Raw genomic sequence first — 27,918 nt, forward strand, 5'->3', positions numbered from 1 at the left:
AGCTGCACTGTGAATATACGGTTATTATAAACAACAATGTTACCGTCATCATCTGCTATGCTGTGATACATGATATTATAACCAGCCCAGAGTTTATGAAGGAAATAGCGATGGGAATGACAAAACAAACAAAAATGTTTGAAAATTAAAATCTCAGACTTTCTTTTAATCACTGTAACTCATTCCATTCACACAATTACATAATTATAGTTGTTCTTACTGGGTAACCATTTAATTGTTGTATGTAAGTTTATTCCAACTATAGGAACTTCAACTGTGCTTTTTTATTCATTTTATGTTTTGTTTTTTTCATTATACCAGTGCAAATGAAAAGGCAGGGAAAAAAGAAAACTTCATACATCCAGACATAACGTCTTGAGCCAAAATATATATGGTAATGTGTGTTTTTTTAGTATTATTTCATCATGTAATTTCCAATGTGCAGGTTGTTGTGAAGGCATTAACCCTGAGGTAAGACTACAGGGAGGTAACGCAGCAGAAGGAGTAGACACAGTCAGTGAGTAAGTGAGATGCCTCTGTGGACCCTGCTGCCACCAGCACAGATCTAACAGTGAAGTGGCTGCACAGCGTCTGAAGCTGGAGCGATCTGATATCAACTCTAATCAGAAACCTTTCCAAACCTCCCAGGTGTGTTGTGCTGAAACCCTGCACCACAAGCACAAAGAAGAGAAAGTGTTTCCACAGCAACACAGTCTGAGACAGGCTATTAAAGGTCAGGCACTGATTACAACTTGTTTTTATGTTGTTTGTTTTTTTTGTTTTTTTTTCACCTTTTGTTTTATACTGACTCACAGATAACCAAAATGTAACTATCTTTCAGCATCTTAGTTCAATGAAACAGCAAAAAAAAAAAAGTGAAATCAGCGAAGCAGTAGTGACTCCCCGAAGAAGTCATCACCACAGAAGAACTTTGATGAAGTTAAGTGTCCATTCCTCCATTATTTATGTTCCTTTAGTCTGCAGGGTCCACAGATGACAAAAATCAAAAGGGTTTCTCCACAAAAGTATTTCAAGTAATGAATATTGTCATGAGTCCCTCGCTGACTATATGGAGCGGATTTATTCATGGCACTTCTGAGGCGAGGCTGATTGGCCGTGAGAGGAGGGAAGTGTCCCACCTCACCAATAAGAGGCTGCAAGAGGGACATTTTTTGAGACAGAGCAGGATCAACATAGTTTTGGATGATATAAGACGGTGCTTTGATATGCTGTCGACCATTCAGGATTAATGAGTGTTTTCCTTTAAAAAGTTTGATAGGGGGCCCCTGGAAGTTTTTGACACGAAAGGAAGTGGTGATTTTCATAGTTTGTGTTATTATTGTAATTACACACTAGTTTAGGTTGGGTTTCAATCTCATACTAAAGTTTATGTTAAGAGAGCCACATTCCTTCATAGGGACAAGAGCTCCACCCTGTGGCAAATATGAGTATCACAAAGAGTTATGTCCCTTGCTTGTCTTGTTTCCAGCCTCACTTCACATCATCACAGCGGAGCTCTTATCCTCCTGTGTCACTGTCTCTAACTATTTTGTACAAATGTTTCCTAAATGTGTTTTCCCCTCTCGATCCAGACTTGATGTAACTTAGTTTGGCCCTGCTCTGGAGGATGGATAATATAGAGTAGAGGTAAAACATAAGTGCACATGATCATATTATGTACGTTGTCCGTACGAAGCACTAAGATACGGGTGTTTCCCAGACGCGTTCTTAACTGCCTAGCCGAACCCTTCTTAAGAGCCAACGATCCAATCTGGGAAACGCAGCCAATGACACTGCTGCCCCACAAACAGCCTGCTGCCTTGGTTTCAGTCCCACCAGCACCCCAGCATCCACCTGCAGGCTCCAGGTAGTTAACATATTTCCTCATCCCTCCCATATACATTAAATGAAATCCTATTCACAGGAAGCGATGAGGTCACTTTATAATCTTTTTTTTAAAATTAATTAATTAATTAATTTTTGATGGAGTATGTCTTCGTTTAAACTGGAAAATTGGTCAATCCTGCACTGAAAATAGACAAATACATTTGATAAACACCGTGGATGGTTGTAACATTTCTGACATTTCTGTCTGTATCTTGGAGCTCTTTGAAGCCAGTGTGTTCACAGTGTGATACAAACTGGTTACATGTGTCCACTATTAAAAGGTGTAACTGCTATCTCTGCAACACAAACTGAAAATGCATGGTAAACTTTAGTCCCAAACACAAGGAGTGAAATGTTATAATTCACCCCACAGTCTGGGTCTGTTAGTTGTAACACACCCAGGGGTGAAATGTAACATTGTAAAATACAACGGGGTGAGATGTACTGTAACATTATTAAATAAGTATTATGACAAAAACTTGATACTGAAAGCTTTTTATTCAAAGCTTAAATTTAACATAATAGGTGTCTGGATGTGTGTGTGTTAGTTACTGTCAGCCACAGTCTGATCATAACCCCTAACCCCTTCGTCATTCTCTTCCAAGACCTATAGGCATTCTAAAATTCATAGAAAACATAAATGTAATTAAAATTTGGGCTGTAGTAAGTTGTAACATTCTTCATTGTTGTTACAACCAACCCAGACCCTTGTACTGTAGTCATGAACCAGCTCACCTTACAGCTAACAACTAAAACATTAGCACTGACAACTTGCATGAAAGCTATCTACACAGACACACAATAAACATGATTTAAGTTTATTGAGTTTAACTACAAAGCAGGCAATGTTATCACAAAAAAATCAAGTAAAAAAAGAGAAAAAGAAAAACTTTCATGCCTCAAAATTATTATTTTTCCTTCTAAAACTGTCTGTGTCTGCCACAAGGTGCTACTTCCGCACATATAGAAATTGGAAGTGTTCCAACTAACCCATGTTACAACCATCCCCAGTCTCCCCAAATGACATGAGAGAAGAGTTTCACCAAGATCAGTACAAAGTTGGGTCATATAGGACTTTGTAAATAAACCAATACAAATCACTGCTAGGGGCAAATCTCTGCTTTTAGGGAGAGAGGACCATTTGACCTTTGAATATAATAGGCCTAGTGGTAGTAGTAATGGTAGGAGTGGTATAGGCGTATTTTACGAGGTGACCATGAACGCATCTTGAGGCCTGGTGCTGCTCAGAGCGCTCTCCTCTCATCCTTTTGTGTCTGCTGTCCAATCACCGGTCAGATGCGGTTTGTTGGCAGCTCATTGGTCGCGAAGGAGGAAGATGCGGCGGCCATGGAGAATAGATCGGGGACTTCTCAACCCGTCCTGCTGATGTGATGTGATTGATGTAGTTGACTTGTTTGGATGCAGCTGACAGCTTTCGGTGGACTATGTAGTGTGAGGCGTTTGGATTCGTAGCCGCCGGTCGCCGCTCGGGTTGTTGTGATTTTTCATGCGGATGTGTGTTTTGTCGGATCGGTCGCTGGGATGTCGGGCCCGTCGCTCTGCCTTGTAGGTGAAGTCACTCCCTAGGATGTATAGCTTCGGGTTCTAGCACCGATAGACCGATCGCTGAAGGTAAGATCGATGCAGAAACGGGACCCGGGCTCTATTAAATCTCTGTATGAGTCACTGTAAGAATCAGATTTGACCTGCGGTGCCAGCTTTTCCATGACACCTGACCGGTGGGGCCTCATCATGGACGAGCTGCCTGCGTTAGCATGGCAGAGTTCACATCATGAAGCTGAAACAATCAACATAAAGCACAACTATTCAGAGACTAATATACTTAAGCAGGATGGGTTTAAAATGAGAACTGTCATTATTGTCAAAGTTCAAAATAAGGTTATGTTGGTTGTAGTGCTGTCATTTTCTTTTGAGTAACATGTATAATATCAGAGGAAGTTTTAGGACAGGGTCCTTCATTTTATTGTTTGTGGCCACTGTGTGTTTGCATGTGGAGGTGAACCACTGTGTTAAGTAAAGCTGCTCCTCTCCTCTCGTAGGTGTTGCTGTGTGAACGATGCACGAGCGATGTCTGATGTTGAGGCCACGTATGCAGACTTCATTGCCTCTGGCAGGACGGGACGGAGGAACGCCCTGCACGACATCCTGCAGAGTCCCACTGACCCCGATGGGCGAGAATTGCCCCTCACCCTGTCTCTGTCCCAGCTGCACATCAACGCGGGAGGAGGAGGTAAACCGCCGTGTTATATTGTAACATGGTGTACTAGATGATATTCACATATGGAAGTTTGTCAGCGGATGGAGTATAGTTGCATTGAAGTGCGGTTTCCATTAATATAATGGGTGTGATGTTGAGTAAGGCCTGGCTCCACTCAATGTGTTGAATGAAAAGTAACATTGCATGTAAACAGAGGTACAAGAGCTAAGCACTAGCATTACTGTGTGTAATGTCTCATCCAAAGGCAATTTAGGTCAGTCACAATGTTCTTGATTTGTGAAGACCATATCATTGAGGCTCTGCAAGAAAACCACCCCGTCTTCTGTATGAGAGTCTTTCAAAATGATATCTTGTATTTAAGTATTTAGTTTGTTTTGGTTTCAGGGTTTTTTATACAAATATTATCAATTTTAACCAAAAGAAAATATGTTTAGATTTTAATCTGATCATATTGCTTGCTTAATGGCTCCCTGACACTGATGAAATTTACTTATTCACCTCAAACAAAGTTTTGGTATTGAATGCCCGGCCATTTTGATTATTACTGTAATAGTATCAAGCCATTATGTTCAATCCATATAAGTGTCCCAGGCTGTCCAACATATTTTATATATCATCATGGACAAATGTATTTTAAATGTATTTTTTGGGCCATTTTTATTAGATAGAACAGTGTAGAGAGACAGGAAAGCAGGGAGAGAGACTGGGGGACGGACATGCGTCCTAGCATCTCTAACTACTGACCACCCCAGAAATTGTAATTCTAACTGGTCAAAATAAAAGTCATATTCTTATCCTCAATCTATGCATGTCAACATAAATGTTGACAACTACAGGTTTACTGGATTTCTTGCAGCATGTTGTGCAAGCATGAGTTGCAGCTGTACTGTTGCAATGTGTGCTGTGAATAGACACACAGAGAAAAAGACTACCTTGACTTTCATCAGCCTGTCAGCAGCAGTATCGGAATAACAGACTTTGTTGTTTGGACAGAGGTTTAGAAAAACAAACAAAATGTAGCTTTTAGTTTTGATTTGAGAATTGCAAATCAGCTTTACTGTAAGTAGTAAATGTTTCTGATTATTATACTACACTGATATTGAGTGAAACCAGTGGCTTTCTGGGGGATAGATTTTAAAAAATCCATCCATCAATCTACACCCCTCAGAAAATGTTCAGAAATGTTTTTCAGTCAATCATTTCTCCCCTTTAATAATACCAATTGGTGTTTTATTTCATTCATCACTGGACAGCCTGATTAGTCACCTTTACAATGAGGTACAACTTGTAAGGATTGTGTATTCATGGAATAAACAACACAGCTAAACGTGTGGGTAGCGCCCCCAAAAAATGTTAAAAAATCCCCAAAACGGAACTTCTCATCATTGAAGGCAATCTCAATGCAGTGAGATATCGGAATGAGATTCTGGAGCCAGTGGCAATCCAATATCTCCAGGATCTTGGACATAACTCCATCCTCCAGGATGACAACGCTCTCCCCCACAGAGACAGGATCATCAAAGATGATCACAATTTGGGAGTGGAGAGGATGAAGTGACCTGCCATGAATCCAGACCTCAACCCAACTGAACACTTGTGGGATCAGTTTGGGGTGTGATACGTGCTAGAGTGACCAACACAACCACGCTGGTTGACCTCCATCAACTGTTGAGGCATGGGATGCCATCCCACAGCAAAATGTTACTAGGCCAGTGACCATCATGAGGAGGAGGTGCGAAGCTGCTGTTGGTGCATATGGATCTTCCACATGAGGTCCCTGACAGTATCAAATCAATCAAATTTTATTTATATAGCACCTTTCAAAGCAAATAAATGCCATTCAAAGCGCTTTACATTTTGATTGAAAAAGTATACATATAAGAAGTGAAACAAGAAGAATGACGTGGAGACTAATGCACGAAGATTAAAAACAACAATAAAATATAGCAATAGTAAAAGATAAAAACACAATAAAATATGATAAAATATAAAAAACAATGAAAATGTTATAAAATAAAATGCAGGATATAAATATTGAACAGAATATAAAAACACTCAGAAGAAAGATAACAATAAGAGAGAAGAAAGGAATAAAATAACTATGAGACTATAACATGAAAGCCAGATTAAAGAGATGAGTTTGTAGGCTATACGTATGAATAAAGTTTAAAAATATGTGTTGTTGTTTTCCTTATTACTGTGGGAGAGTCCAGTCCACCAAGCAACGCAAAACAAGAGTGAATATCAACAGGAAAATATTGCAGGAGATTTTGGCACATTTTTTGAGGGCGCTATACCCACACCTTGAGTTGTGTTGCTCATTCCACGGACGCACAATCCTTACAAGTTGTACCTCATTGTAAAGGTGACTAATCAGTCTTTCCAACGGTATAAAATACAACACCAATTGGTATTACTGAAGGGGAGAAATGACTGACTGAAAAAATGTTTCCAAACTTTTTTTGAGGAGTGTACTGTAGGTAACTTGAGGTCAGTTTTACGTTGATGATCAGTTTAAAATAATTCTCTCCTTTTCTTGATTTGTCCACAGAGGGAGACGACACAGAGGACAGCCAGAGCTCCTCCTCCTCAGCACAGAGGGAGGCCGAGCAGAGGAACAGCTAACCCTCACATGTGGCGCCTGTGTTATGTGTGATGGAGCTGTTTTGTCTACAAGTGGGCTGGTAGCTGAGGGGTAGCACCACCACTGCTGAGGTGCCTATAAGCAGGGCATTGACACCCAAAACTGTGCTGCGATGTGATCATCCAAGCGCTCCTATGTCCTTGTGGCTCTCCTGCGCAATAGATTAAAAGACTGATTCCAGGGTGTTTTTTTCCAGAGCCACGACAGAGTGTGACAAATTTGTAGCTCTTGTAAAGTTGATTTTACTTTCAGTCTTAGTTACTAAACACACAGGTCGGACGACTGGGAATAAAAAGCGAAAACAGATGGAGATCCGACGTGAGTTTTGTAGTAGTGTAAGCAATTTGTGAGACCACTGAGACGTGCTGATGTAATGGATCACAGTGGGAGTAGCATGTTTGTAGAGGTAGTGATGCTGATACAGATTATATTGCCAGTTAATGGCTTGTGCTTCTTTTAAAGTGACAATACCGTTGAGGGAATTGAACCACTCAGCTGTAGTAGAGCTAGAAAACACTATGAACAAAAACAGTGGGGTCTGGTTGCTGGAAGGTGTTTTGTGTTTGCTGGTTTTGTTTAAGTGTTTAATGAACAAAATCCAGATGTGCACTATATGTGAATGTGGACTGTACTGTAGAAAGCAGCAGATTGTAGCACTTGGGAGGTGTGACAGTGTCTGCTCACACCATCAATACGTGTACAGGTAGTAAGGACGACATATACAGTTATGAAGAAAAAAAATGGTGTGCTACTGTATCTTTTAAAATGTTGATACCTTTTTTTTTTTACTTTTCTAATGATGCCATTATATCACAACCTTAAAGCTGAAAATTAGAAAAGAAGGCTGATACCACTCTCATGTCTGTACTCTAAATATGCAAGTAGAATTAGCTGAAAGCTAGCTTAATTTAGCATAAAGACAAAACGCATATTTTCCCTTTGTGTTTTGTTTTAATGCTAAGCTAAACTAGCCTGACTATAATCAAGATAGTACAAGTACCTCCAAAGATAACTGATTGGCATGTTTTATAATTTTCTAACACGTTTGTTTACCGAAGTTTTTACGGTGGCCCTGAGAGGTCAAAACACTCCAAATTGACAAAATTCACGCAAGTAGACAAAACGCAAAAATCATTGTCAATTTGAGAACATAACCAAACAGACAAACGCACTATAGAAACACACAGTCTAACCAAATACAGAAACGCACTGCAATTAGCACGAATGAACGTACGTAGAAATGATATAACAAGTTAGTCAATGATTTTTAGAGGTAAAGCCCACAGATAAATAGAAGATAGATAGAAAATATCTAAATATATTTGTGTTGTTCATTACTGTACTTAAGTCTCCTGACAATAGAGCACTATTGTTGTTTTTCCTGTTTTAGAAACATGTCTTAATATATGACCAACCGTAGATAAGCTAAGTAGCCTAGTTAAACTAGCATACTCCAGCTACATATTTAGCAATAGGTGCGAGAGTGGTATTGATATTTCAAATCCCAGCAGTGAAGTGCATTTCCCAACATGTCAAACTGTTCCTTACATGTAGATATGCAAATCTCAGTGGAGCTTCCAGTAAGTGTAACATGTTTTGTGTCAAAGTTTCCGTCTCGGACACTGAGGCTGAACTACAGTACATTCCTGCTACTTTGTCTAGTAGTGGAAACATCCCATAATAAACATTCATAAAGTCAAGACCATCATGCATGCACTTTTCAGACAGTGTATTTGTCTTTTTTTTCTCCCCGGTTTTACTGAGTATAATCTTATTATAAGACTGCAGCTCGACTGTGTCTCACTCTTCTTCAGGCTGACCATAGTAGGATAAATATAGTTCCTTTTTTATAATAATCATTCAGTCAGGTTCTCAAACTGTAAACTGCCATGTGACTGTGTAGTGACTCACCCCTGCTTCAACTACACTGTGGAAACCCAGCTGTTCATAATTCAGCATGTAGACATACGGCAGGTGCATGACGCTGCAAAATGTGTAGGTGTTTGTCTGACTGTCTATAACCATATTTTCTACTTCTTGTGTCAAACAAAGTAAAATAAATAATGGATGACAGTAATGATGCTGTTTCTTGTGTTGTAGTTTTTCAGCCATTTGGCCAGCAGGGGGCAGTGTGGGAGAAATTATTAAAACTTTGTGTGACAACAAAATGCATTACTCAAAATGAAGGTAAATATTCAAATGTACATACCTGAAACCGTAAATATTATTTTTAGACACATGTAGCTTTTGTCAAGGTTGTTATATTAATTTATTTAAGTATATGATGAAATGTGAGAGGCCACTATAAATTTTAATGTCTGCAGATACTAAAGAGTTTCTGCTCTGTTTTTTATGACATATTGTAAAAACTCTCATCAATGTCTAGTTAAGTTTGTTTTTGTTGAGTGTGCAAGTGTGGGTATGTGTATGTGTGAGTGTGTGTGTGTGTGTGTGTGTGTTGCTGATTATGCAAATAATCATTGGACAATTGTACCAGGAAGTTTCAGTTCAAAAAAAAAAAAGAAAAAAATCCCCGACTTCTCCAAGTTCCTCATTCTGGTGGCTCAGTGTTAAGAGTTCACATCAGTCGGCGTGTCCCGCTTGTCTAACATCACATCAGCAGTCTGACAGTCAGACAGTCTGCAGGTCAGTCTGATGAAAAACACAGACAAGATATCTGAGGACTAGAGGATTTATAAGGACTGGATTAACTAGGATACACAGTGTAAGCGGTGAGTACAAATGGATGTGAGGTGTGAATGATATCAGTGTTTATCAGGCTATTGTGCACTATCAGAGTCTGTTCGTGCACACTCACATACGCAAACACACAGGGGGAGAGTTGAGATGCTTATAGATAACAGGTTAATTTGTTATGCGAGTGGCTGTACTGATGGGCTGGAGCCTACATTTAATTTAACTGATTATAAAGTTTTTTGTTTTTTTTTTCAATTTCAAATTTGCGTTATTTTTTTTGTCGATTCTTCCATGTATTTTTTTTTTAATTTTTACCTTTTATTTACTGAAATATGCCACCACTAATTTAACTTGATGTGCTATAGGTTTTGCTGGGAATGTGGTCAGGTTAATCCATTACCAACACATTTCCAGTCATTATTTCCTCTTCTCTGTCGTCTTTCATTTCTTCACTTTTTTGAGTCTGTGGCTGCAGCCAGGGGGAAGGAAAAGTTTGTGTCATAGCAAAGCACATTGCACACGTGTGCGTCTGTGTGTGCATGTGTGTGTGTGGCATCTAATCGGTTTAGACCCTTGGTTTCCGGCTGTTTGCGGACTGTCAAGTTAAAAATATATTACAGAGGCATTGAACCAGATCAGAGGCAAACATCCAGCTGCTTGTTATAATATTTTGGCTCACTAGCTATGTCACACCTTATTCACAATAATAGGTCATGGCTCATAATAATCTGCAGATTGTAAACCTCTGTTTAGGCAGGTTAAGCTCATTAAATGTTTTTTTTTAGGTGTGTCCCCTTCTCTGTTTGTCCCAGGGTTAATGGTGCATGGACCTTTGTTTCCATAACTCTTGCCCAAACAATCTTGTCTCAAGTCAGATTTAGGTCAGCCTAGGCCAGTTGTGCAGCATTTTCCCGAAACCCTGCCACCTGGACTTTAACCATCAATGTTTCAGCACTGTAATTTAAAACGGCATCATGAATTTAGTCTCCTAAGGAATAAAAGTGCCATTGTGTTGGAGACAGTGGTGAGAAAGGCTATAAGCTTTAAAGGAAGAAGTTTAAATGAATCTAGAATTAATGTATGTGAATATTATCACTATTAGTGTCTCTCTAGGGGCAGCAGTGTCCATCACCATGCACTTTGGTTTTGACTATAATATGAATATGTATTCACATTCCTCTCAGTGTGTAGGTATCCACTATCTATTGGATGGATCGTTATATCAATTTGCAGGATGCATCTAAACGACTTTAGTGAACCTCTAACCATTTATCTATCATTGGAGGTCTATACTTTTATGATATACAGTGGCATGCTGTTAATGTGAACATAAGCAAGTGGAAGATGAAATTATCTCCAAAAGGCATAAAGTTACAAATGACACATTCCCTTTACATTTTAAACTTTTTTTCCATCTTTTACATTTTCAAAATGACATAAAATGAAAAGGGCCCACAGCAGAGGTTTGGCCACCCTGCGTACTTAGTACCTATAGCCCCGCACTTTGGAAACTATCACAGCGTGTAAATAGTACCTTGTCTGATATCTTGGTCAAAGTTATAGCTCAAGTCTCCTGGGTTTCCCATTCTTTTGCAGGGTGCTGCTTTGTTTTCCCATTTTCAAAATAATACACTGATATTGCTTAAAATATTGCAAAAGAATATTTCATGTTATGTCTTTTGGAGATAATTTCATCTTCCACTTGTTTAACTGTTCACATGAACAGAGATTTTGACCAGGGGTGCCCACATTTTTGCATGCCACTCATAAAGTTTAGATGGATAAATGGTTACTTCTGGGGGTGAGATTGAGTTTTTCTTTAAATCATATGTTCACTGTTGCTGAGCTAGAACACAAGGATGCAACTCCACTGTGGCATTTAATGTTTCTTGCTGAGTGGTCACCATAGACTGTAAAAAGAATGGACGTAGCACCCGTGACGTCACCCATTGGTTTGGGGGAGTCTGTTTTGTGCCGCTACTACGGGGGTTTGAACTGCGCCATGTTGGATTCTACTTGCCATATTTGGAGAGGTGCGGCAGTTAGCTGGCCGAGAACCCGCCCACTGGCCTCGAAGCAGCGGTCTCCGGACCTGTCACTCAACGTTTCCGCGCCCTAATTGGCGAGAATTTTAAACCTAATAATAGTAAAACGGTAGAGTTTTTAAAAAATTCACCCCCCTCAGAGTGTGTGCGGGGGTAGGAACTATTGGTTGAGACCAAAAAAATAAATGGTACCAGGCTGTAAATATGTTTTTTAAGGCTGTTAAGTCGGCGATTTTAACATGGCGGGCAATGGAGAGTTGCTCGCTTCTGGTACCAGCCCCCAGCGACAGCCGAGGGGATTACAGTTTTTTGAACGCGGAAGTGAGCTTCACTTCTCAGACCGACAACTGGTGGTCACAAATAGGTCAGTAAAGGTCTATCTTATAGTTTCTATGTTCCCACATGTTGAGGAACCAGATAGTTTCATATGCATTCCTTAGTCCTTTGTATTTTCGGTCATGTTGCTTGTATTGTGTAACTGGAATTGTGTGTGATGAAGTCTGATTAAATTAACATGCCCGAAATAAATAAGTAAATGTCCTGCTAATGTTAGTCAGGCAAATGATTAAATTGTGAGTCAGATTACAATCGACTTGAGTAGATTGTCGTCATGAACTCATTTTGCTTTTGATACATTGTGGGATTTTAAAAGAATCTTTGATCTTTCATCTAGTGCCATCATTAGGTCAAAATGATACACCATCAGTCTCAGCTGTTCATTGAATTTAGTGCTTTACTAATTTGCAAGTGCTAACACTCTGAGATGGAGAAGATGGTCAACATCATGCCTGCTAAACATCAGCATGTTAGCATCATCAGTGTGAGCAGGCTGCACTGCTAGCAGCTAAAGCATTTAGCTTATGGTACTTATGTGCCTAAGTCTAAACACAGAATAGCATGGTGATACAGTTGGTTCATTATTACTGTCAGCTAGCAAGTCAGATTCTGTTCAGGTCAGTGAGGTCTTCAGGGCTGCATTGACTCTTGCAACATGGATATCTTTTGTTTCTGTTTGCTTGCAATTCAAACTTGTAGTTTTCCCTGAAACAAAACCACAAGTGGTGGTTGGGGCGGTGCGTGGCGCAGTGGTTAAAGCGGCCCGTGTCGGGCAGACCTTTCCTGCATGTCATTCCCCCTCTCTCTGCCTCCCCCTTTCCTGTCTATCTCACTGAGCTATCAAATAAAGGCAAAAAGGCAAAAAAATATACTTTAAAAAAAACACAAGTGGTGGACATACGTGCTGTCAGTGCTGCTTTTGGATCGAGGATATACATCCAAAGAAGTTTTAATGTTTATGAGTTTACATGGTCTGTAGGCCTATGTGATTGGTTGCTCCTCTTTTTTTTGTTCTGTTTCCTGATGCTTTAAGGGGCATTCATTGTCCTGCTGGACTGACTGGCTTAGCGTGTTCCTCTTTTCATTGGTTGTATTGTTCAATCATACATTGTAGTTTCCCACTGAAAGACCAACAGTGTCATGTTCATTGTTGATTTATGACCAACACCCACTTCTGCTGCTGTGACAGTTTCCGTGTGGTATCAGCAAAGCTGATCTTATCTTATCTAAGATCAACACTATGTTTTTTTATCATGCTTCTTTCGTAACAATTATTTCATCTCTGATCTGCCATGTCATTATGTTGTCACTTATTTTCACAAGCCAAATTATTCTAATACGTAACGATTATCATGCATTGTGGCACTTATTCAGACACCAACACTGTAAAACCATATAGATATTTACTTTACCAAAACTTGTGTACACTGGGACAAAACTCTTCGACCATATACACATGGATGGTATTTTCATGATATTATGCTGATGGTGGGAAGCCTTGAACATTTCAATATCTCTATAAATCCTGTGCAAAAATGGCCAGAACCTGACATGCTTCACTTTCCTTCCTTCCTTCAAATTCATGAAGAGACAGAAGACTACCACGCCACACTGGAGACAATGCAGATTAAAGCTAAGATAGCAAATGTGAAGTTATCAGTTCACAGAAATGTTGACGTTAGGACCACTAAAGTGTTCAGATGACAAATGAATTCACTGGCTCCTGCAAAAGTTAAACAATAATGTTATTTGGTTTCATAGTCAAGTTGCTTTACTTTGAAATATGGGTTGATGAACTTGAGGATTTTCATTATTCATTGTATTCTCTTGCTCATTGATTGGGAAACAATCAAATCGAAAATGAATCTCTTGCAACCTGGAAGACTGCAGATCCTTTTAGTGATGTCAGTGGAAGATGGCCACCACTGGATTATGTTCACTAATAAACTCTCAGGGCCTGGATATGTTCTGGTAAAAAATCTTGGTTTGGGCACTTGTTTTGGGTTAAAATAAACTCTCTTGAAATTAGATTATTTTAATTCTGGTTGTTAATGGTAACAATAATTACATTGTGGTTAAGTTTGATAAACGGCCATGTATTAAACAACATAAATCACTAGCTAACACTTTGCCTACTATGGATTTAGGGAATATGATAGTGAGTGTAGAGTATGATGCAAATTATCCGTTTAGAACTTATTGTAAATGTTCACCTTATACTCGGATGGAGAGCTGTGGTCTCATTTGCCCCTTAACACCATTGACATATCACCATTTGTCACACAGGAAGCCTCCTGTGTGTGGCCATTTGGTTTCAGTATCTGTGTCTCAGTTTTAAGTGACCTCTTTTTAGAAAACTGCAGCAATAAATATTTTATTTAGTGAATGAACAGTTGACAAATGGTACAGCAGGGTAGCACTAATTTGATATATTTGGCTCAATATTGTTCTTAAAATTTTTCTGTGTGCCTTTAATATTTTTGAGATGTTTTAATGAAGAAGATCAATCCCAATCTAAAATAGGCTTCAAAAGAAAAATCTCCCAAAAAAGTAAGAAAAATAATAAATCTTAGCTTCTTCTGCATTTACATTCACACAGTCGGTAATATTCACATTTGTGAACAAAAACTTAATTGATTAAAATAAATAAACGTGTTAAAAAAAAAAAAGAACTGAAACTGTGTAGCCTACAGCTTGTACAGTTTAGGTCATTGTTATAAATGACATCATTTCACACACCCTTAGACTGGTAAAGTACCTAGTAAGATGCAGATAAAACATTACCATCCAACTATTTGTTTGCTCAATCAACTACAACCTAGCTTTACATAGTTTGAGAGTGTAGTAGAACTGTTCCCTATGTCATACATATGACGATAAAAACACTGTCTTAGTAGCAATAAAAAAAGTTGTTTGGATCTCAAGAGCTGTAAAGAGCTTTGCACTATATACTGTTGCTAATGTTATCATATGGTGCTCATGGCTTTTGTACAAGATCCAGAGCAAACAGATTTATTAAGCATGTGTAAAGAAAATGTTAAACAAATATGTCCTTTACAGTGAAATGCTTTCATATCTTAAGAATGGCTTGTCCCCATAAGGTAACACCAAGGTGTATGTGGGTTTCCTCTCAGTTATTTTTTAAATCACTCACCGATAGGAAAAGTTCAAATAAACATGACCCTGACTGGGTTCACCTTGGTTTTATTTTTACATTCCAAAACTTAGAAGTCACAGGTGTTCAACACCAGAATTGTGTTTGTTTCAGCAGCTGTAAATGGTAAATGTGTAACACTCAAGTTCATTCTTCCTTTTTCTCACTTCCCCCTGTAGGCAGGCAGGATGGGCTGTATGAAGTCCACTTTGAGTGAAGGTCTGAGCGGAGGTGTGGAGGGGAAAATCAACCCGCAGACTGTACGTACCGACCAAACCCACTATGTCAGAGACCCCACCTTCAATACAAAAAACAACATAGTAAGTAGTCAGACAGCTGGACTGAACGACACCAGATCACTGATTTCTTTTCTCTTAGCAGTTGCTGTGCTGACAAGCACAGTGTAAAAGTGATGGATTTAATATTTGTATCTAAACCATTTTTAAATGGAAAATCTATTTAATATTCGTGGTTTTGTTTGTAGTTTACGTAATTTACGTTGAAGCTACACCCTTTTAGGAAAAACTGACTCAGACATTTCCTAATGAACACAACTTCCCTATAGCTGTCTGACATGATGATGAGGAACAGACCGTGAGAGCCAAATATGAAACAAATAATAATTCTCTGTCCCTGTCATTAAACATTTGCATTATTTCTGATTCTACAAACTCCTGGTTTGCCTTTATAGAACAGCTCACTGCTACCTGGCCAGGTGTTCCAAAAGATGGAAGGTATGCCTCATATTTTGCAACAAGCACTGGTGTAAAATGCATTGTTAGAACGTAGTGTGTCTTATTTTTATGTTGTATTTGAAATTCAACATAGAGAATCAACAAACTGCATGAAACCTGTTTGTTCACCTGACTTACAGTTAGTGTAAAAGACTACTCTGTTATAATTATTTATTAGTCCTGGGTTGGTGAGGTGCTATGCTAATGCTGTATTGTTCCATATGTTGCAGTAATAAAATAAAGTTTTGCTGTGCACTATTTGACATGTCAATGCCTTTTTTTCTGTTTCATCTCTAGAACAAAGGGGGGTCGGCACAATAGTGGTTGGCCTCTACCCATACGAATCCACACACCCAGACGACTTAGCGTTCAAGAAAGGAGAGAAGCTGAGGGTCTTAGAGGAGTGAGTGTCTGATATTGATGTTAGACTGATTCAACTTCATGAAATGTTCTCAGTTATATGAGAACATCATGTGAGGCAAACCATACACCACGAGAATAAGATAATACATACAGTATAAGCTATTACAGTACAAGCAGGCAACACTCCACTATGCTTTTAGGATAGAAATTTTTTTTCTTTCTATTTTTAAAGGGGACATATTATGGAAATATTACTTTTTGAAAGCTCTTTAACATATGTGTTTGTCTTGCCTTCGGGCCCCCAAAATGTGAGAATTGACCAAAAAAATCTGTAATTTTCAAGCTCCCGGTTGAAATCCATGTGGTTTTACGAGCTGTTCCCTCAGTTGTCTTCCAGTAACTAGGTTTCGAATTTGCCAAATACCACCCCTACCTGGGACCGGTAGAAGGAGTGGGGCATTTAAAGGGACAGGCACTTAAACCAGCCGTTCTGAACAGGGCTGTTTTGAGAGTATGAAAGAGCTGTGATGTTTGATCCTTGGGTATTTTGACCAAAGCATGTCAAAGAAATGTCTTTAAGACACCTGGGAACTATTTTAATTTGTGGAAAGGGGGCATAATATGTCTCCTTTAAAGTGATCAAAGTGCAATTTCATGTAAAAAGTAAGGGTGAGTTTATAGAAGGTGCCAAGACAAAAAAAAGTGTTTAAATCAACTGGTATTTATTGCAGACGTGGTGAGTGGTGGAAAGCAAAGTCACTGACAACCAGCAAAGAAGGATTTATCCCGTCCAATTACGTCGCACAAGCTGACACCATCGAGACAGAGGAGTAAGTCCCTGCATCAAATAAATGACTTTTAAAATGTTTTTTTCAATACCAATAGTTGTACAATTGTGCACAGACATTAAAAAAGATCTAATTTGTGTCAATTACAGGGTGACTTTTAACATAATTATCTATTAATTACACCTCAATAGTAGTTTCTCTCATTTGCTTTAGCTAAATTCTCAAATTAGAAACACGTTTTTCCAAAACATTAAGTTAAAATTAATAGTTTGTCATTAACTATGTGTATGTGTATCATTTATGTCTCATCATTTAAGACAGCTGAATTGTTTTGGGACGTGTACAATTCTCTAGCAACAATAACAACTTTACATTTCAGTTACACTGGCCACTCAACCGACACAAAAACTAGGTTTTGACTTTGTGTGACTACCTATTATGACATTTGCACCTGCAGTTTAGAGAATGTGAAGGCTGATTCAGAAAATATCTGAAACAATCAAGAGAAAACTGTAGCATGAGGAAAAAGTCTATTTTGTATACTCAGTGTGTTTCCTGATCATTGCAGGTGGTTTTTCAAGGACATCACAAGAAAGGATGCAGAGAGGCAGCTACTGGCTCCGGCAAACAAACCCGGCTCTTATCTCATCAGAGAGAGTGAAACATCAAAAGGTCTGGAAATCACAACTGCACTGAGAGAAACACACACATTCACAATGAACCTTCACTGTCAAGATATAATATAGATTTCAGGCTGTGCTCCTCCTTCATTTTTGAACCAGTTAAACCAAGTATGGATCTTTCTCTTATTTTTCTTGTGATGTCTCAACAGGGAGTTACTCATTGTCCATCAGAGACGTGGACGCCCAGGGGACAGATTCAGTCAAACACTATAAGATAAGGATGCTGGATAATGGCGGTTACTACATCTCCCCAAAAATCTCATTTCCTGACATCGGCCGCATGATCAAACACTACCACAGTGAGTATGACTCTGGAGGTTGGGAAAAACAATAATCGAAAAAAACAAACATAATTGTATTATTTCCTGTTTGCATCGTTCGCACAGCTGGGCGCCTGGGCATCTCACTTCAGGACTAACCCCAGGCTGATCATTTTCTGGCTAATTAGCAAGTCAACAAGCTAAACTAACAAGCCCAGTATGGTGAGGAAAGACCTGCTAATTAGTGCCAAGACACAGGCTAAATAAAATACAGCTAGAACTCCCTTCAAAAACAGGAACGCAGACTTCGACACCCCCTGTTAGTCAATTAACCACACAGCAAGCAGCAGCAGATATTTACATGAAAAATCCTCCAAACGGCATCAGCAACCACACACACAGTGATGTCAAGGCAGCTAGCACCTTGTGGGGTGGCACCCACCTGTCACTCAAAGTGGCCATGCACTCGGTTATGAATACATGAAAACAGGTGAATATTTGTACATAACTATTTATTCTATCTAATTAGTCTTTTGATTATGCTTTTCTCGCCTTTATTATCTATTTTTACTGCCTATTGTAACATCTGAATTTCCCTCTGGGAATTAATAAAGTATCTTTATTTTATCTTATCTAAAAATGTATTCACACCCTACAGTTGTCATGAAGGAGAAGATCAGCAACAGGAACAAGCCTCAAGTGGCCATTAGGAGTAAATGCAAGTTTTGGCACTTGATACATTTATCAGCTCCTTAGACAGTACCACTTTTAGAAGAGGGTTATTTAATCTGTTCATCCCTATACCTATAACATGTGCAAAACCTAGTTACATTGATTAGACCTTTACAGTGTTTGAGACTAAAAAGGATTTCATTTTCCAGGTAAACCAGATGGCCTGTGTCGAAAACTGGACCGTCCATGTGTAAAACCCAAAGCTCAGAAACCGTGGGATAAAGACGCCTGGGAGATTTCCAAAGAGTCTATAAAGATGGTGAAGAAACTAGGAGCTGGGCAGTTTGGAGAAGTCTGGATGGGTGAGTAAGAGGGAAAACGTAATTTACTTTCATTTATTCAAGAAGTTTTATATAGTGCATACAGGGAGAAGTTGGAAACAAAACTTAACTTTTCATCGAAACTCAAAAATCATACTTCCAGAACCATGGAGTTTATTTGACATATGTTCTAAATTGTGAGAAGCAAAAATCAATAATATCTTTAATGTGCGATAGAGGCTTCTATATAATGCCACCCCCAATCCATTTATTATAGCAGGGTTATGGTGATGAGCAGGTTCAGGTATTTCAGATATTTTTTTCTTTCTTTCATTTACAGTAGTTTCAGAGCAGCAGAAGTAAACAGCACAGGGAAGTCCCATTTCCTCATAATTATAACAAAAATGACTTCCTTCTTGTGTTCCACATAACATGTGTGACATATTTTCAGGGAGAAAGTATGTTTTACTCTGGATTAATGCTCAAAGGAGTTTACACAATGAGTCTGAGGTAAAAAAAAAAAAAAAAAAAAAAGTGGTTCAGGACAATGACAGACAGGGGTTGGCAGTGCTGTCATCTGTGAAGGAAATGTTGGAGTTTCAAGGGAGATTTGCATTAGATACACACATATTCCAGAGAGGGTGTGTAGGGAGAATGGAAGAGCGATACAGTACATCTAATTAAAAGCTTTGTCAAGTTTCTCATTTGTGTACCATGTTTAAAAAATATTTGCATGCCCTCTTTCACAATTCTGTCGCAATTTTTTGAAGAAAGCGGGAAGTGACGAATGAGTGGTTAAAACATGTTTTCTATCTTTGGGTGGGTAATGACGGAAGAGTCTGGTTCCAGGAATTTGGGCAATTCTGAAACTAGAGAACAGAACATTACTGTTAATGTAATCCATGTTGTTAATGGATAATAATATTGTGTGACACAATAGACACAGAAAAGGTACTGAACAGTACCACATTGGAAGTAGCACCTTTCAGGGAGGGGGAGGTTTACTATCACGGTAAGGGTAAAAGAAGAGTCCAGATTTACATCAGGAAACAGTTTCAGTTTCATGAACATCCCACTCGTGCCACCAACACGGCTAAAGTACTCATCCTGTGCCAGGCTTATATACAAAGTCAGTGCAGTAAGTAATTGGATAGTTTTTTCTTCATAGGATAAAACTGTATCCGTATTAATACGTCAGGGTCCTGACTCACAGTGAGGGGTAAACAGGCCTGATGTTCAAGTTTCAACTTCGTCACTGTCACGATTCAGTGATTTCAGGAAACAAATGCAGACAGACGCAGTTAGGACGGTACAATGAAAGCAAACAAACAAGACTGTCGAACAGGCAGATGGGGAGACTAGCTGGCCGAAACAGGAACCCATAAAAAACAGTCCGATAGTCAGAGAACAATAACACAGAACCGGATTAGAAGCATGCAGTGACAAAGGAGTGAGGGGATCAAAAATGTCAAACCACTGACAGCATGAGGGCACACGTTTGCATTAAAGACATTAGCTAAGGGAATTACCTAAAGTTCAATGCACTGTGACATTAAAGATTATATTACCACTGGTTACCACTGGTGTGTTTGACACAGTAAACAACCGCCATCTGGCTGAAGAAGAAGAATATTTAATGGGCAAGTCTGGTCTCTTTTCCTCTGTTTTGCTAACCCTCCTCCTGGCCACGTGCATTTGTTTTCAATGAAGCCGGCGAGTAGTGTTGTCACGATACCAACATTTTGGTACCGGTATCGGTACCAAAATGTTTTTCGATACTTTTCGATACTTTTCGGTACTTTTCCAAATAAAAAGAGAACACAAAAAATGTCATTATTGACTTTATTTTAATAGAAAATCTTAGAACTATAACATATGCATCAGTAGCCTACTGAACTCTTCCTAAATTAAATCATTAGTGGTCTGTTTAAAAATGATTATCAACTGCGTTATTTGAGGTCTGAAAACACTGCATCTTTTTTTGTTATTTTGACCAGTTGTAATTTTTGGGAGAAATTGTTCTCAGTAGTTTATAGAATGAAACACAAACGTTCATTTTACACAAACACACACCTATTGTTTCCCATATGCAGCGCCACAGAATCAAGACCAAGCCTCCCCCCACCCCCCCATCAACGCAATATCGCTCCGTTAATTCATCTCCGCGTAGCGCTGTTCACTCACTCACTCACAGAGAGAGGGAGAGAGAGAGAGAGAGAGAGAGACAGAGACAGAGACAGAGAGCATGCCAGTGGTGATCCGCGGTAAAAACGGACTTATCAACCAGCTGTTTGCATTAATTAACGAGTCTGTGGCGGCCCGTCTCTCTCGCGTGCGGCGCGCGCACACACACACACAGTCACACATAAACACAGGCACATGGACAGGTGGCGCTGTAACGGTAATAAAAAAAAAGCACCTTGCTTCGTTTGTGACTCGCTCACTCGCCTCGGCTCAAATTACAATGCGGCGACGTCACCGCTGCCGGCGGCGCAAAATGAAAGTACCGGTCCCATCTAAGCGCAGTATGGTACCGTTTTAAATGCGTCAGTACCCCGGTACCACTCTAGTACCGGTATACCGAACAACCCTACCGGCGAGAAATCAATCAATAGAGCGGTAACGTTATATATCATATGTTACAACATGTATTTGTGTAGTCTTACAGTATCAGTCATAAACAAGAGATTACCGGTATGAAGTGCTTTTGTGTCGCGGTGCCGCAGAGACGAGAGCTAAGACACCGGGGCAGCGCTGATCTTGCAAAGTTGTTTTTCAGCCAAGAGACGCTACATGGAAGTCAGAGCCTCCATTCTCCCTGTAACAAGTTACAGACAGGTCATTTATTAAACCATCACAATTTCTCCAAAGCTGCATAGTTCCTCTCTAACAAACACGAAAGAATGGAGCTAATGCTAACATTTAGCATCACTAGAGAAAGGACAAAAAAACACAAACACACAGCTCAGTTGTTGTGACAGAACCACGTGATAATGTGATGATAGATCCCATCATCTTTTTTAGTTTTTTGTTTAGTCAGTTTTCTATTGATCAATAGTGTCTGCAGTGCTGACACGCGGATGATGTCACAGTTTTGTGGAAATCTCCAAATAACCCTGTTCCCACCACTCCTCCCTCCACCTCTCCTCCTCTCTCTGCCTCTGCACACACAGCTTACTACAACAACAACACCAAAGTGGCAGTGAAGACTCTGAAGCCCGGCACCATGACGGTGGAGGCCTTCCTGGAAGAAGCCAACGTGATGAAGACGCTGCAGCACGACAGGCTGGTGCGGCTCTATGCTGTCATCACCAAGACGCAGCCCATCTACATCATCACTGAGTTTATGGCAAACGGTGAGTGAGCTCTAAGACGCACACTACACATATCGTGACTTCCAGTAAATGCAGCGGCGCAATAAGTTGACATTAATCGTTATTTGGAGAAATAAGAAGTGCAGATGTCAGCAGCTCATGTGTTGTGACTCAGCCCTCATGTGAACACACAACTGGTCATGTTTCAGGAAGATTAGCAGCCCGAGATGTAAGATGATAATTTTGCTTCCTAAAAGACTTAAGGCTTAAAAAACTGAGCTGAACCTTCAAATAAATCTTTGCAGATTAAACTTGGAGCTAAATGTGCAGCATGCGCACCACACAGAGACACAAGGCCCTGACATTGTTCCCTGTTGTGTCTGGTTTTCAGGCAGCCTGCTAGACTTCTTGAAGAGCGACCTGGGCTGCAGGCAGCAGCTACCCAAGCTCATCGATTTCTCAGCACAGGTGACAAATTTTTCTCACAGCATGTTCTCCTGAAGGTTGTGAAACACACGTAAGTCGATCTTTTCATTGCTGAAGTGAAAGGAGGAACAGTAACTTAAAGTAAAAATATAACAGTTTAGTCAGTCTAATAAAACCAAGGGATGATGTTTTTAAAAACGTCTCTATTATTGAGCCAAAAGTCAGACTGACTATCAACAGTATTTCTTTAATATAAGCTATTATTTTACTATAGGACATAGGCTATTATACATTTCATCGTCAGGCTGGTAGACCTCCCCCAAAATAAGTAAGAAAGCAAATTTTAAAAGTCAAGAACAATGATGAAAACAAAGTCATAGTTATTTAAGTACACAGGGACACAGAAACTAATCAAGTGCCTGATTAAGCTGATTGCACCAAATACAGCTGTCTGTGTTTTTATTGCTAGCCTTGTATTGCCTGTGTTTTATGCATGTGGTTAGAGACATAATATTGTCTTATTAATTGATTTTAGTAATGATTTCTTTTTAACTGTTAACATCTTATAATTTTCTGGATAGATTTTGGTACCAAGTGTAATTTCTCATGACACTTTCGGCAGCTGCTCAGCACAACATGCAAAAGCATTGAACTTGTTTACAGAAAAGACTAAAATTCATATCTAACATATTTATGGAGATATAAATGGATCCTTCAAGAAAATCCTATCATTTGTAGAAATGGCACAAATATGACATGTTTTTTTCCAGGACAGTTCCCAGAAAACTATGAGGAAATTACAGACAAAAATAATGTGTGGGATGTTTCCTGTTTAATCTTGGAAACTGTGCACAGAAGATGACTGGATTCTTGTCGTGATTTTCTGGGAATGCTTGAATGCAAATTACACTGATAGAAAATCCTCTTGGAATATAAGAGAAAAGTATGCTTTGTTTTAGTGTCCAACTTGTGATGATAGTTATATACATCATATGTTTCTTTTGCTGTTGCAGATAGCAGAAGGCATGGCCTACATAGAGAAGAAGAACTACATCCACAGAGACCTGAGAGCAGCGAATGTCCTGGTGTCAGAGAGCCTGCTCTGTAAAATAGCTGATTTTGGACTGGCAAGAGTCATAGAGGACGACGAGTATTCTGCCAGAGAGGGTAAACTTTGTCTTTGTGTTTGTGTGTAGTGTACTCTCATACTGCGCTAGACGTTTTTAGATAGACATAGGCTACTCGGTCATCATCATGTGCTCCCATACACAATGACCAGTGGTACTGACTGCCATGAAGCTCACACACGTTTCCTCTCACACTCACACCAGAACAGTGATATAGTCTGATTTTACACCTGGCTGATCAATGATCTGGAACCAGGGTTTCTCTATCTGGAGGAGAAGTTTAAAAAAAACCCTTCCATTTCATATAAAGACAGAGAGGGCGAAGTGTGTGGGAATGTGTAGGGGAGTTATTTACATAGATGAATTCTGTCTATTCTAATAATAATCTTTCACATCGTTGTTAATGTTAATGGTGACTTTTAATATTTGAATGTAACTACCGGTATGTGTGTCATGTGCAGGGGCTAAATTCCCTATTAAGTGGACCGCCCCAGAGGCCATTAACTACGGCTCCTTCACCATCAAGTCAGACATGTGGTCCTTTGGAGTTCTCCTCTATGAGATCATCACCTACGGAAAAATTCCTTACCCAGGTAAACATCAACCGATGGCGATTGTATAAAACACATGATTATCTTATGAAATATGATGCATTTTTATGGTCGATACTACCTTGACATGCTGCATTTTAAAAGCTGCAAACATGTCACTTCCTCAGTAGCGACAGTCCTGTAATATGATTTACATAACCTGTATAACGAGTATATTTTCTTTGGACAGATTACAATGTGTATCTGATTATACACTTATAACATTTGATCATTACATTTGCAAAACTTGAATGTCTAACATTTAGTTTAGTTTAGTTTATTAATACAGGACAGTGTACAATACCATTAATCACTTTTAGAGCAGAGAAGAGATGGTTGTACCAGATTTAGCCACTAAGGCTAATTTCCATTTGTATGGAACATGGCATTTTTAAATCATAGTACTGCCTTTAGTGAAGCTTTCAATAGATAAGTAATATCAGCTCATATTGTTAGAGAGTTTATTTCCCTTCTTTACTTTATATCCAGCCAATTAATATGATTTTTTTTAACAACTGCCCTAATTATTTCTTGAAGTACAATCTTTTTATTTTGAAATATGACCAGAAGGAATTGTTGTACTGAGCACATGTTAGAAGGTGTTACTTTGACATTTCCTGCCCTCTAGTGGTGAAATTTATGTCTTTTTTATTCTGGATGGAGAAACTAATTCAGTCACTGACAAACTGTGTATACCACCAGATTTAAATCAGCTCCTAGACCTAGACCAACACAATATTGCATAATGCATTTTTTTACTCACATGCGTGTTGTCCTCAGGTATGACCAAAGGGGAGGTGATATCCTCTGTCCAGCGTGGCTACAGGATGCCCCAGCCTAACAACTGTCCTGCTGAGTTGTATGACGTCATGATGTGCTGCTGGAAGAACAAACCAGAGGAAAGACCCACCTTTGATTATATACAGAGCGTCCTGGATGACTTCTACACCGCCACAGAGGGACAGTACCAGCAGCAGCCATAGAGAGTGACAACCAGAAAGACTGTATATTAGGACACAATCTATAGACATTTACTGTATAGGCTGATTATTTCAATAACTGCTGTTGAGAACCTTTAGTGTATATATTATATATTCTTTCCAACTAATCAGCAGCACACCAGACTGGACCTATTTAATGAACTGATCTCAGACTTCAGACAGTTGAAGTGTGTGCTGTGTGCTCTTGGTTGGTTGGAACAGAATTTAAAATATCACCTTGAACCATTGTGTAAGATAGAAAGAAAACATATGAGTATTATATACAGCTTTTTATGTAAAGTACCTTTAACTCCAAACTCTTGTATCTTGGCATTTCAATATTTGAAACTAACAGACAGATGAACTGAGAAAATCACAGATGAAACAAGGACTTTTGATACATTTCCATTCACCTCTTTGACTGAACAAGTATTTTTAATGATATAGGCTATTTAAGTTCAAAATAATTAAAAATACCGAAAATATATTTCCTTTTATTGCTGTTTGACTGAGCCGTTCTCTGATCTTTGCTGTTCACAGAGATTTAGTGCTGGTCTATTTCAAGCAGACACCTGTGCGTCTGCGTTGCCCATGTTTATAAAGAATCATATTTTCCAGTTACAGAAGGTACAGGAGGAAGTCATCCCTACTTGATTATGATTGACCATTTTACATTTCATTGCTTATTACCTGATCAGCTGCTCTTACAGTGAACCAGACATACCATAATTTGACGATTACACTGTGCTGTTTCTATTGCTCGCTGTTTCATTGACCAGTGAAGGGTTGATCGCCTGTAAATCCACTTCATATTGAAGTGCTGTAGCTTTTTTGTATAATCAGTTGTCTTGTCTTGTTATGTTTTCATTTCAAATATGGCCTTTCATAAATCAGACATGTTGGTTTGATTGAATTTGATTTGGATGACTCTAGTGTTGCTGAGTAGAAGTGAAAGTAACATTTGACAGGTTTAGATTTAATGTAAGGCATGAAAATACAGAAAGGTTCCCAAAACAGTCTTTTAAATGCTGTAAATAAATACATATGATATAAGTCTTATTGTGTTGGGTGTCTTTTTAGTTAGGGATTTGCTGACATTTGCTGACATGGCCACAATAATCATCACTTCTGTCAACTCGAGGAATTCTGCCGAATAAAACCAACAGCACAACACTGGTGTCTGTGTGTGTCACATCCTGCGCTGCCCACATTCAGTACTAGTTGTTTTATCCTTCACTTGTTTATTTTTATTAGCAGGACTAAAACAAATTGAAAGGAACTCTGTGTAAAGTGTAGTGGCTAATGCAGAACGCTGAGTTGTTTTTACAACTCAGAGACATAACATCACCCATTTTCTCAAACAGATTAGTAAACAGTAGTTTGCTAGCATCCAAGAGAAGCAACTCATCCTCTTCATCATGTTTTACAAATGAAGTCACTATACCTGTCCAACGGCAGTAACGCGGTCTCAGTTGTGTGTGTCCTCAGTCAGATTTCTGCTCTACACTGATGCAAATGTGCATTTGTCGTCTTCATCAGTTACTTTCTTTCCATCATCCCTTCTGTTGAACGACCAGTTTTGTTTGGTTGTTCATTCTTTTCGCACAATCCCTGAACTTTTGTCTTTGGCGCTTCTTCGAGTTGTCGGCCATGTTTCTACCTGTTGCTAGGAGACTCACGGCTCCTCTCTCCCTCCCATTTCCTGTGCGCAGCGCGGCAAAGTCGCCGGTTGACAACATAGATATATATCTATGGGTTGACAACAATATAATACATCCATGGTTGACAAGAACAAAGTCCTTCTCTGACAAGAAGAAGAAAAAAACGCAAGAGATTTGTGAAGCTGTGAAGTAGCGGCTCTCCTTTTTCTTCCTGGCTTTATTTATTTATTTTTTTGTTGGTCATGTGACTGGTATTCTTGGTTTGTCAGGATTTGTTTTCTCCCATCAACAACAACAACAACAAAAAACTCAAACTGAAATAGCCTAACTTTAAAAATGAGTCCAGATTTTGAACATTGGTTATTATTTCTTTGTGAATGTCAGGTTTGGTGGGAGGAGGCCATCCATGGAGGAGCCCTACCAAAGATGTATTTATTATAAACCGCAGATCTTTTTGGCCCTACCTGCAGACATATCTGTCCAATAACTCTTTTGTTGTTTTTTCTCCAATCAATTTTTGCACATTGTAGCCTAATGTAATGCTTAAATGTTAAGGCTAAATCTCAGTAGGATTTCCTGATAAATGAAAAATAAATCAATAAAAAACAAATTGGTGCCATAATTTCCCTAGGCCTATGGACTCATTCAAACACATGTATTCAGAATTAACTAGGGGGGGGAATCAAGTCAATCAATCAATCAAGACTTTATTATTAGACTCCACAGGTCCATAGACAAACACACTAATTTTGTGTATGTAAGTGTAGGCCTATTCATTATTCAAAGAAACCAAAAATAAGTGGCCAAAGCTAAGTGTTGACTCAACAGAAAGAAGAAAGGTTCTGGAAATGTTTGGTTTTGCATGTATTTATTTATTTATTTATTTATTTGTGAATATATTATCACGGCTCCTGAATATCTTATTGTGTATTGTCGGACTTTGGTGTCTCTTTTGTTTTGAAACCCCGGGGTTTGCTTCCTGGTTTGGTCACGTGACC

The 27,918-nt window shown here is 39.1% G+C and overlaps 2 protein-coding genes across 5 annotated transcripts; both read left to right on the forward strand.

The window, feature by feature from the left end:
* The first annotated feature begins 3,187 nt into the window (after window positions 1–3,187).
* LOC146971352 (cAMP-dependent protein kinase inhibitor alpha-like) lies at window positions 3,188–7,814 on the forward strand. 2 transcript variants are annotated; one of them, XM_085805975.1, is made up of 3 exons: window positions 3,188–3,483; window positions 3,914–4,138; window positions 6,678–7,814. In XM_085805975.1, the coding sequence occupies exons 2-3, from the start codon at window positions 3,976–3,978 to the stop codon at window positions 6,749–6,751; spliced, it is 237 nt and encodes a 78-aa protein (XP_085662101.1). In that variant the 5' UTR covers window positions 3,188–3,483; window positions 3,914–3,975; the 3' UTR covers window positions 6,752–7,814. The 2 variants fall into 2 exon arrangements, with proteins under 2 accessions (XP_085662101.1, XP_085662100.1); XM_085805974.1 differs by having other exon boundaries at window positions 3,189–3,519; window positions 3,948–4,138.
* A 1,525-nt stretch (window positions 7,815–9,339) lies between these two features.
* Window positions 9,340–26,222, forward strand: lyn (LYN proto-oncogene, Src family tyrosine kinase). Of its 3 annotated transcripts, none has more exons than XM_085805997.1 (13): window positions 9,340–9,502; window positions 15,182–15,322; window positions 15,694–15,736; window positions 16,034–16,139; window positions 16,831–16,929; window positions 17,456–17,559; window positions 17,720–17,869; window positions 18,712–18,864; window positions 21,996–22,178; window positions 22,528–22,604; window positions 23,576–23,729; window positions 24,151–24,282; window positions 25,060–26,222. In XM_085805997.1, the coding sequence occupies exons 2-13, from the start codon at window positions 15,191–15,193 to the stop codon at window positions 25,260–25,262; spliced, it is 1,536 nt and encodes a 511-aa protein (XP_085662123.1). In that variant the 5' UTR covers window positions 9,340–9,502; window positions 15,182–15,190; the 3' UTR covers window positions 25,263–26,222. The 3 variants fall into 3 exon arrangements, with proteins under 3 accessions (XP_085662123.1, XP_085662124.1, XP_085662122.1); XM_085805998.1 differs by having other exon boundaries at window positions 9,341–9,502; window positions 15,182–15,262; XM_085805996.1 differs by having other exon boundaries at window positions 9,342–9,481; window positions 15,170–15,322.
* The last annotated feature ends 1,696 nt before the right edge of the window (window positions 26,223–27,918 follow it).

This window comes from Trachurus japonicus, chromosome 17 (genome assembly GCF_045865225.1).
Source record: "Trachurus japonicus isolate A0001 chromosome 17, Traja_1.0".
NCBI lineage: Eukaryota > Metazoa > Chordata > Actinopteri > Carangiformes > Carangidae > Trachurus > Trachurus japonicus.